Here is an 11,654-nt window from a genome sequence, read left to right as displayed (position 1 = left end):
TCTTGTGAAGTAAAGTGTCTTTTAATTTGGAAAAACTGGATTAGATCAATACATTTGCCACGTGTTTTCTTTACTAGAGGCATCAGCATTAATGAAGGGAGCCAGCAAAGTTTATGTTTTCAATATGTATCTGATTAAAGCCGACAAGACTGTTGAGGGCTTCCCTGGAAGCCAGAGATTTTTGTTTGTTCCATTTTTATCCCTCTGTACAGATATGTACAGAGTCAGACTGTGTGTTGTATGAAAAAAGGAGAAGGGTCAGTTCAAGCTCTCTTTTTGCTCCACATCAAAGTCAAGTTGTTTCTTGTAGTTGTTGCAAACAAACAAGCTACTCCATTGCCATGCAGTTTAGCGACTTACGCTGTTACTCCTATTATATCATACTAAATGTTTGATCTCTGAACCTCTAATGTCACTTATTGAAATGTCAGACCATCAAGACCCACACCTACAGATTTTCTGTGGAGACTTTGTTTCAGTGTTTCTCTTGACGTCATAAAATATTATTTTTTTGCATTTTTACTTAACTCACCATAGGCTTTAGCATGCTTTTAAAACATTAGCAATTCCTGATTTTTATTTGCTTCTTTTGGTCAACAACCTTAAATTTTGTTGGGATTCATCATAAAGTAGTACATAATTCTGAAGTGGAATGATTGTGACAAATTACTTATCTTTTATTTTTTTATTTCTTTTGCTTTAGGACAATACAAAACATACACTATCAGTGAAAAGTTTGGACACATCCAGTAGTTTCTAAATGGCTTTGAAGACATTTTTGGACTACGGGAAGATGCTTAGGATGATTACTGTTTATTGTTTTAAGATTGAATCAAGCAATTGTATAGATTATAGCACTGCCTTGTCCTGTTGTTCCCTCATTCCCACTTAAAGCTCAGGATAAGGACAATGATTGTATATAAAAACATAAAAAGCAATCAAACAAAATAAGCTTTGAGTGGATTTCATCATCCTGTAATGTAGCATTCTGTATGTCAGGAATCATCATTTTCACCATTTGGCTGAAAGTGATTTAGAAAATATATTTCTGACAAATTCATCCGTTTTATACATGCTCATGTTATTTGTTCCTGCTTATATCTGCTGTGCAACAAAGCAGCTTGAATAAAACTTTTATGTTTTCTGCTTGCTTCCTTTCAGTAGCTAAGCAATTAAATGTGTGGCTTTGAAAAAAACATGAGTAGCACCATCTCAAACATTGGATGTGCCACTAACATCACACATCTGAATTTGTAAACTGGAAATTGGGAAAACTGAGAATGTTGTTTGGCTTATTTTCCAAATTCTGGAGTTATAGACAAGCAACTCTGAGATCCAACGTCCAGTCTGTTTTTGTTTTCAGTTTCTCTTTTTTTGGGGGGGCTTTTTTTATGAACTGGAACTAAGAAGTTAGACTCAGGGGGAAGAGAGCTGAATGACAGAAGCTTGTGTCCCAAGGGAGGGATTTTTCATCACAGCGCTGCACCAGAGCTGATCGAGGCTTATCTCTATAAATTTCTGACTGCTGTCACATGACATCGCCATGAGCTGACTTTCTTTATTTCTTAGGAGTCTGATTGCTAAGAAAACATTCCTTTGTTTCTGATGAAAACAGGATCTCATGTAATTTTCCTATGATTCACTATCCTCAATTAATATATTGTAAGGAAATGACACGTGCTGTTCAGCTGTGTGAAACGATGTGTATGCGGTTTTGTTCATTTATGTGTTCCTTCTTTTTATCAGATCAGAAGTGTTTGTGATTTTTTGGCAATTCTAGTGTATTATGTTTATTTCTTGTCCCTAGTTATTCCTTGTTAATCTAATTTAATTGTGTTTCTTAGCTCTAGTTTTTCTGTAGTAGATTAATTTCCTTGTCTCTAGTGTACTCTAACCCTAACCCTTGTGCCATTTACTCTGTTCGCACATCAGCCCAGACCTTTTGTTCCAGCATTCAAACCCTTCTCTTACTCACACTCCTTACTGGTTCTTACTCTGATATTTTCTCTCTTTCTTCTCCTTGTCACCTGCTGTTTTTTTCATTGGATTTATGGTTTTCATTCTACTGTGACTCCCTGTCTTCTTCCCTGTGGTTTTATTTGTATATATATATATATATATATATTTTTTTTTTATTAAATAATTAACATGATACATGCTCCCAGCTCCAGTCTGCTTTTTGGTCCATTCTCAAACTCACACATTATGACATTTATTGTAATAATTGTGTTTTGGAGTGACCCCCGCTACATGTTTTTGTAATACACCAACTTTCTAGGTTTTTTTTTTTTTGTATCATCCAGTTCCAGGTTGAGGATCTACTGGTTAACAATTTTAGAAAAAAATATTGCCACAGTAGGACTGCTTCCAAGTGAGCGCAACAGATTGTTGTATTTTTAGAAATGTTTTATAAAAAAATACCACTTCCCTATTCCTTGAAAAAATATTTTAATTAATTGTTTAGGTCTGTCACTCAAAATCCCAATAGAATAGGTTGTAAAATATTGCATTGTGACAAAATGTAAAACATTTAATTGGGTATAAATATGTTCCATTGCTTTGAAATCATGTTTTATTTAAAAAGCAACTGAGCTGTTTTTCAGCTGTTAAGTTAATAATATTGTGTAGTCACAATATTATTAACATTTTATTAAACCTAATAGAGTATTCCCATGAAGACTGCAGATGAAGTAATTGTCTCTGGTGTGCTAAATGCAAGCAAATTACTAGCAATCATGATGAAAATTCAATTTTTAAGTTTTGTCTAAAATAGGTTCAGGTCTAGAATGTTATCGAGTTTTTCTGAAATCTGAACATAAATTGATGTAAACCACTTTAATGTGGTTCTGGCCACATGTTTATAGTTAGTTACTTAAAGTAATATGAATCTTTAATGCCTCATCAAATCATCTGCATGCTCAAAACATGTTTTCTCAGAGATTGTATATTTTTATATAAAGTACTTTTTGTGTAGGACAAAGTTTAATTTTAGAGACACGTTTGCTGTGTCTCATTTCACTTTCTATTAAAAGAAAATCCCTGCCTGACCCAGTGGTTATTTAGTTTATGAAGGTTTTAGTCTTAAAGTTGGATCAAGGCATGGTAGCATTTTCCATTGGTGTACAATTAAAAGCTCCAAGTTTAGCCTATTCTACTGTTCATTAACTCAGCAGGCAAATAGAAAACGCATTCCATGTGCAAATGACATGGCATCACAAGAGAAAATGTTATCTAAAGGCAAATTCTTCCCTGGGCAAAGAGCCATTTCACCAATATAAAAAAGTTTCACAGCTAATAATGTATGAGCATTTTAGCACATTTACAAAATATTGGTTAACTACAATGCGAATGCTTGTCTAATAATGTTATAATGAGGCCACAAGTTACAAATCACTGGCCACCAAAGAAAAAAACATTTAAACTGACATTCAAAAATTTATTAAAAAAATGTTTCCTGAGATAATAAATAAACACAATAGAAAATAAAAGAAAACTTTTCCAGGCTGCAGTGCGTTTACTATACAGTAACATTGACACACAAACCCTCATCCAGCCCTCTACAATACATTCATTTAAAAGTGCATTATCTCTGAGCACATTCATTTCATCCCCTAAGAAATAAAAACTCTCGACCAAGTTGTCACCACCTCACAAGTGAAGCTAAGAGTCACTCTTTCTTGGATTCTCGTGTCCGTGCATATAAAAAGTTTTCACATTAAGGTGCACCATTCTGTAAACAAAGCAATCCCATTACTGAAATCCCTGTTGATTTTTTTCATAAAATTAATGGAAGATTAAGAATTTAAGAAAAGTACACAATGTGCATTCTTTCTCACAGTATTGTACCCTACTTCACTGCATTGCGAAGCCTTTGTAAAACATAGATTAGTAAGAAATGCTTGTCCAGTTGTCTGATGAGTTTGCATGCCTATTATATTTTTTTATGTATGTGCCTGGCGCAGCTGTCAACACTGAAAAGCACAAAGTCTATACAGAATCAGTGATGTATATTCACCCTTCACTCCCGCAGTTCCAGCGAAAGAAAGGATACATATGTGACCTGACAAAACGACCATCTGCTAATGCAAATATTTTGACAGCATTTTAATTCATGGCAGAACAAAGACTGAGGTGGTATTTCTAAAACACTGACACTGTAATGCACATCAGTGTACCCTGTTTTATTATCATTTTTCAGTGCAATACAAAAGGTAAAAAAATAAAGTCAAAATACTTGAGCTACGTAGGGGAACTTTGCCAATCTAATGGGCATCAACAATAGGCAACCTATGTAGCTTGAGTGTGCCACGTAAGCAGCCCTCATTACTTATTCTTATTTAACAAACTTCCCACTCTGTGGAAGAATTTCTCCAGCTTGTTTTCCTGGTGTCCTCGCGTTGCCTGATTGTGGCTGCCATCGAATGCTGCTTCACCTCTAGGAAGGCTTTTGGACTGTGCACGTTTGGAGCCAGACAACAGAGAGCTTTTCTTTTCAAGGGAGGAGAAAGGTTCAAACCTGCTGTACACACGACTCTCAGCTGCTGGCTTAGTGTTTCTTCCAAGAAACGAGGGTTTCTTCTGTATGGTAGTCTTAGAGGGAGGGTTTACTTGGTGATCTTGATGTTCTTCTGTTTTGAATTGTGGCTTTTCGGACATTAGATGGCTTTCGGGTGATGACTTGACAGAATTGGTTGAACTTTGCTGACGTTTTTCTCCACTTTGAATCGACCTTGCGTCATCATCGGCTGTTAAGGTGTCACTGCTTTCACAAGAATTGAGACTTGTTGTCTCCATGGTTCTGAAATCCTCTTTCCCCTCTTGTATGTTCAGCAAAGATTGCATTTTCGTAGAGCTATTCTTTGGCATGGGCTGAGAAATCATACTGTTGGATTTGTTCGCCAATTCTTTGTTATTGAGATGAAGGGCTGCTGCTGAGACAGTCCTGGTTGGGGGTTTGTGAAAAATACGAATATTTGGGCCCTTTTTGTCTGCAATTTTCTTAACATCATAGTGGGAGAGAGATCGCTGATCTTCATTCATGCTTGTTTTGTAACCGCCATTCTGAACAGGAATCTCCGCGGTGCTCCTGTTTACTTCTGTCCTGACAAAATGTCCATACATGTGACTCGAGGTTTCATATGGGTGCTCCGTACTCGACCTCGGATCAGCCACACTGTGCCTCTTCTGCCAACTGTCTGTCAACATGTCCGGGTTTGTATTCATCTGCCCATGTTTACTTCTGCTTAAACTGGAATATGTAGAGTGGTAAGAGTTTTTACCTGAGCTGTAGCTGTCAAAGTTGTCTAAAATTTGCAAGCTCTTTCGCTTTAACATGATTTCATTGGTGTTCATTCTGTTCTCAGCTGCTGCACCATCCCAGTACATTGAATTGTAGTGCAGCGGTGCGTTGGGTGCTGCTGAGTAACCAGTATGGCATGAAGGGGTGTTTATTAGTCTGCTTGGCTCCAGGCGTTCTGGTATGGGGCTCCTGACAGAAATTGAGTTACGCATATGTCCCTGCATGAAGGAGTTAGCTTTATCCACGGTTTCAAACTGGTCTAGATAGTCAAATGTGTCTGGAGAGGGAGTGTCAGGATTTTTAAGATAAGATTCAATCCTCCATGTACGCATGAACGACTTTGAGGTTTTCTCCAATGTTGGCAAGTTTTGTTGCATGGAAAGGACTTGTTTATCAAGGCCATTATAAGACTGACGTTGACCTCTGCGTATTTGTTGTACTTGCAAATAATTATCCATTGCATAATTGTGTGGTAGAATGCTAGAGTCTCTCTGGATGTTCCAGTTGCTTCCTCTCGGCCTCGTGTTCTGTGGGATGCATCCATCTTGTGTTTCCCAGGCGTAGCTGTGCCTTTTACACAAATTCATCTCACCTAGGGTTTCAAGTTCCAACTGTGATGTCTTCATTAAGGGACTAAGGAATATACCGCCCTCTTTAATGAGTCTGTCTCTTGTCCCGGAATTCATTTCACCGGTTTTCCAATTTGCTACATCCAAGGTATGCCTCATATGGTCATTTCGTCCAATCTTTGGAGCAGAATGATGTCTTGACAACATATGCTGCCCAAAAAAGCTGCTGTTGTTTGTCCCTTCCAGTGGGGTACCGAGCTCGGCTCGGACAATCGACTGGGCGTAAAGTGTCCGAAACTCCTCATCGTAGGACTTTACAAGCCGGCCTGTGATGACCTGAACCATGCTTAGATGGATCTTCTCAAAAGACCAAGAGAAGCTGTAAAAACAAAACCAAACAAATCTTAATTTATTTGACCTAGAGATTTAAAAAAAGAAAAAATCCAGCTGTTCATTAAATGTTATTAATCGCTGGCTTTTGGTGCTGGGTTGGATTTTACAGCTTTTTAAAAGCTTTGCATAAAATAAACAATTACCACAAAAACCACAAAAATGTGTATTTTTCTTAGAAGTACAAGATATAAACTTTTCCTCACAAAATGTCGGTGACAAATGATTCTGCAATGTCTAAACTCTGACGATGGAAGCAGCCCTATGCTGCTAAATCTGACATTATTTACCTGTATGAGCCATAAATTGCCGTGTGGCAATCGATTAAAAGAAACTTCTGCTCCATTGCTCCATGAAATTTGGCTCCTGATCGACAGAGGTAATCCGGACCTTTCACTGTGCGCACCCTCATGTTCTGTTGCCAGAGAAGTGAAAGGATCATGTCAACTTTAAAATCACAACTGCTAACAACAAACAAAAGTTCATGTAAGGCATTCAGCGAAAATGCTGCCTTCAGTTTGATGAGTCACCGAGTTCATTTTTATTGGCACGTAATGTGCTCTCAAAGGGTAATGTTATGGGTGTGTTTGACACTTGTGAATACCTTGGTAATAATTATGACTCCACCCCAAAAAAACACGTATCATCAAATAATTTTTCCTCTTCTTGAGTCACAAAAGACAAGACCTGTTTCACACAACAGTTTTTTAGCTTTTGCAGTTGCAAAACTTAAGTGGTGAGGTTCTACACAATGTACAAAGTCAACTACCAGGCAGCAGGTATCTCTCTCTTTCAGTTCAGTTTGGTCACATCTACGTAACGTGACAACTTAGATGTTACATTTAATTTGAACAGATGTAATTGTATATATATATATATATATACTGCTCAAAAAAATAAAGGGAACATTTCACTTTAATTTTGTGTGTGGCTCCAAATCCAGGCCTCCATTGGTTAATAAATTTGATTTCCATTGATTATTTTTGTGTGATTTTGTTGTCAGCACATTCAACTTTGTACAGAACAAAGTATTCAATGAGAATATTTCATTCATTCAGATCTAGGATGTGTTATTTGAGTGTTCCCTTTATTTTTTTGAGCAGTGTATATGCAGAATAAATATGTTCTGCTTACTGGCCATTTTTTTTACATTTTGCATATTTTATGAACTCACTCTTAGCTGCTGTAGTTTGATATCGTGATCATCTGCCATCTTGAGGAAGCTTTTAAAATTGTCATCGTCTAGCAACACGTAGACTGGCACGCCTCGCACAGAAGCATCCACGATTTCTTTGAAAATATCAACATCTGTGAACTTGTCCATCACAATAGCAATGACCTTCAAAGAGAAAGCAGAATAAATATAGATCATTTTGTCATTCTATTGCAATTACATGTGTGCATGTGCAAAGAAATTAAAACAGGACCTATTAAAACAAATGTACACATGTTCTAACATCAAAGATCAAATGAGGACGTGCAATGTGTATTGCAAATGAAGCTTTATAGTAAAAAGAAAGTGAAAGAAGCATATCACAGAATATTTATCAATACTAAAACCATTGATTATTTCAGTCAGGAGAGACGTCAGAGATTTATTTTTTACAAGTTCTTATTATAAAACTTGTAAAAATTATATTTTACCAGTGAAAAGAGTGGTAAAAATGCTGCATACAATTTATTCCTGTGATTAAGGTGAAATTATTGATTAAACTAACGTATTTTCTTTTTATTTGCATTCAGTACACACAATTTGACAAAAGAACACAAACAATTTGATTTGTTCCATTTAAAAACCTAAAAGCAATTGTCATTTTAACTACAACCCCTATTAGATATTAAGTATTAATAAAAAAAAACTAAGTGTATTTAAATATTTTGATATGTCTGTCAAACATTTGATTTAGACTGCATGAGAAATAGTTACAGAAAGTTGAGTTTTGAAAGCTCTTCGGCTCATTTAGAACAAACCTTTTTTTTGTTTTAGAATATCCAAATCTTACACACTTGTCTGAAACAGAATTTGTTTCTCATGTCCTCTGACTCAGTCTGATGACGGTAACTGAGAATTTGAGAAAGGTTTGGCCTTGCGACTTTGTGGCATTTCTGGAAAATGGTTCTTTGTGTTTCCTTAAGAAACTAAGCTGTAGAACCAGATATTTCCTAATCCAGCCCAGAAGACACTCCTTTACTCTGAAAAGAAGAGCAGCAGTCATCAGCAGCAATCTGGCTGCATAGAGGGAGGGAGAGCTTACAACATACTTTGGACAATCACAGAAACAGAAAAATTAGGGTTTAAATGGAGAAAATATAAGATTGATGTTGATTGACATTATTTATGCTTTTGGGCTAACATTAAGTCAGTGGACAATATGTCCAACTACTGCAGTTTATTCTGATATAACTACTTCGGGGCTTAAATGGAGAATTGCATGTAAAAAATCCTGAATAGGTGGTTTTCTATTGAACAGCATTTTTTCTTACAAAAAACTCTGTTTAATGTGAATTGTGGATCCAAACCATAGAGAGTCCATATTGTAAAATAACTGCTTTAGAGTGGAAAGGGCCTATTGCCTGATTTTTTTGTTTAGCTTTGCTGCCTCTGTAAGTGTACAGTTGCAGGCTGTTTTAATTACCGTTCTTGCATCCTGAATGTGCTTCCGGATCACCTCCTTTATGGTCGGGTTGTTGAGTCTAGGTGGATGGTAGAGCAGATTGATATTAGTCGGATGTTTTTCATGCTGGACAGGTGGCCAACCCAAATCCAGATTTGGCATTTCCACATCTGAGTGAGTGGGCCAGTACGTCCCAGATGACGACTGGTTGTCTGTTGGGTCGACGATTTCTTCTGTCTGGTTTTGGGATGGCAACTGTTCGACATTGGAGGTGAGGAAGACAATCTCATCTTCTGAAAGGAAGTTCGCGATACGTTCTTCTTTTAGGAACTCAAAATAACTTTCTCTGCCGTCTTTAATAAGACGATCGATCGCCAGGCGATATGACTCCTTATAATGAGGCTGGACAAAATCCTCATGTTTAACCTCGCCTCTCAGTGATGACAGCAGGGAAAACTCTGTTGAGTCCATCTCCCCGGACTGTTTGTTTACGACCTGTTGGAGGCGATAGAAACACAAGGTCCTGTCAGTGAGCAAACATCGAAACAAAATAAAAAATGCTGGTGCATTTACGGAAAAAGGCGTGCTGGTGTCAATTTCTTAAATGTCCTTCGTTGTACCAGTGTTTTAATTGCAGTCTATTCAAGTTGATTATTGGATTTAGCAAGAAAAACAAGATTTTTAAATACAGATAACTTAAAGTATAACAATGGAACATTGATGTTTACTACTTATATTTTAAACATAGAGAGAAAAGCAATAGATCTCTGAGCAAATTATCAAAAAAATATATATATCCTGTCATTTCTAAATACAGCCAAATCACATGGTACTGTTGTGGTATGTCAACTACTGTTGCATCTCTCAACACATAAATAATCCTGGCTTTAACTAGAAAAGCAAAGTGCGGTGAGGAATATTTGAAGTACTTCAACTTTACACGGAAGTGGGATACTTATGGCTGAAGTGCGATCATCAATCAAGTAATAACTTCGACCACAACTTAACCACAGTTTTGTGGCAAGAGGAAGAATCAGTGGAATATAACTGCTGTGCCTAATTACAAGCTAATTACCATTAGACATGCACATTGCTAATTATGTATTTGTGCATTTTATCTATGTTTACTCTAAAGCAATGTGTCTAATTGCAGAGGATTCATACATAGCAATATGTGTATGAAAGAATTACTGAGATACAAACAATGAAAAGTACAACTAAGCATATTATTCATATTATTATTGCATCAAACACTTTGTTTTGGACATATGGCAGCCATCTTGGATTTGAATGATTTAACTTTCCCAGTTGAAGTTCACACCTGTGGGGATTTTTTTTTATTATACAGAACTCATGTATTCTTTAATAGTGAAAAAGTGTATAAATAAACAGAAAAATAAATCCAAATTATTTTCTATCAGTTTTTCAAATAGTCTGTTTTTCATTCCCACAAATGTAATTATGAGTTTTTATGTTGAGCCTTATCTCTCTATACATGAATCTGTTTTTTGAAAATATTCATGTTAGGCTGAATTAGTTGCCAAAATAGACAAAGCTGATCAGCAGATTCAGCATTCATTCAGAGTCTGACGAGTAATAATCAGACGGATTAGAAGCCATTGGCATTTTCTGACTATTTAGCAGAAAATGTTAAAATTTTCTTAATGAAAATTGTTGCTTGACTAATAAAATTTGCACTTTGAAAAACAAAGCTGTAGATGTGAAAGGAAGTAAGCAAATATTTTAAATTGTCAAAAAAACAACTGTTGTAGCAGCATTAATAAATTGTATCCACAAGCTAAAACACAACCCAGAGAAAGACTCTTTAGTCACACATTTTATTCCAAACTCTCACATTCCAGTAAAATAAATTGCTATACTTATAAAGAAAAACCTTTTCGTTCTTAAAGAGCCCCAAAGCACAAAAAAGTAATCATAGGAGTGTTATGTTCAACAATGACTTACATTTTGATAGTGACCTTTGTGGAAATCCCCAAGACTGCTCGTAAAATATCCTACTTCCATTTAGCTTGTGTTCCGTGTTGGGGCGGCTTGTGAGACCCAGCTGGGAGAGACAAAGACAGGAGGCATCTGAACTTGATCAGCAGTCTGAAGTGGGAGGGTGTGGATTCTTGTTTCAACATGCAAATAGTCTGGTTTGAAACTGGCTCCTATGCAGACATAAACCTGTTTGAGACATTAAGCCACTCCCCTTCTTGCCTACAAGAACAAAGTTCACTCTAAGGAAAATCAAGATAATGACGACATGAGGAGGTTTTATTGAATTGCTTCAGCGTTAGTTCTTGTCAGCTGCTTACACTGTTCTGGGACTCCTGGAGATTAAATCCATCATCCATGACTTAATAATAACTATTTAAGGTAGATTTTAGTTAATTTAGTTAATTTTATCAACTGTTTATCTCAGTTGCAACCGATTCCTGGATGAGTACACTGTCGTTTTCCTTTTTGTTTACTAGTTCTTGTTCACTGGAGTGTGCAGATGAGAGATAAAAATGTCAATTTGTGAATTCTTGTTCAGCATTTTGTGCCTCAACTGTGTCAATGCTTGGACAAAGAGTTTCTTTATATGGAGTCTGCATTTTTCATGGGAAGTTGAGGCCTTTTCACTTGATGTGACTTTATGGGAGGCACAGAGCAGAACGGTACTGCAAGTTAGCATTTGTCCACAGAAATAAATATGCATCATTGTAAAAACAATAAATGCTCCAAGTGTTTGTTTTTTTCTAAATATAACTATCATTTTATTTTGTAGATTTTTAC

The 11,654-nt window shown here is 36.4% G+C and overlaps 1 protein-coding gene across 1 annotated transcript; it reads right to left on the bottom strand.

Moving 5' to 3' along the window:
• Window positions 1-3,422: 3,422 nt before the first annotated feature.
• sack1b (scaffolding CK1 anchoring protein B) lies at window positions 3,423-11,004 on the bottom strand. Its single transcript, XM_014981858.2, has 5 exons — window positions 10,839-11,004; window positions 8,895-9,368; window positions 7,433-7,597; window positions 6,549-6,673; window positions 3,423-6,247 (listed from the first exon to the last, which is right to left on the bottom strand). Exons 1-5 carry the CDS (start codon window positions 10,896-10,898, stop codon window positions 4,324-4,326), a joined length of 2,748 nt encoding a protein of 915 aa, XP_014837344.2. The 5' UTR covers window positions 10,899-11,004; the 3' UTR covers window positions 3,423-4,323.
• Window positions 11,005-11,654: the final 650 nt, after the last annotated feature.

The sequence above is a fragment of the Poecilia mexicana genome, unplaced genomic scaffold (genome assembly GCF_051168715.1).
Source record: "Poecilia mexicana isolate PSO_F unplaced genomic scaffold, ASM5116871v1 scaffold_15, whole genome shotgun sequence".
Taxonomy (NCBI): Eukaryota; Metazoa; Chordata; class Actinopteri; order Cyprinodontiformes; family Poeciliidae; genus Poecilia; species Poecilia mexicana.
The sequence above is the reverse complement of the archived record's forward strand: the minus strand, read 5'-3'. Positions and strand labels throughout refer to the sequence as shown.

Bases quoted from the DNA above. Each gene is read 5' to 3' on its own strand.
- sack1b (XM_014981858.2), bottom strand. From the start codon at position 10,898: ATGGAAGTAGGATATTTTACGAGCAGTCTTGGGGATTTCCACAAAGGT. The intron at 6,674-7,432 runs GTGAGTTCATAA...CTCTGGCAACAG, and splicing joins TCAAACTACAGCAGCTAAGA to AACATGAGGGTGCGCACAGT. The intron at 6,248-6,548 runs GTAAATAATGTC...TTGTTTTTACAG, and splicing joins GCAATTTATGGCTCATACAG to CTTCTCTTGGTCTTTTGAGA.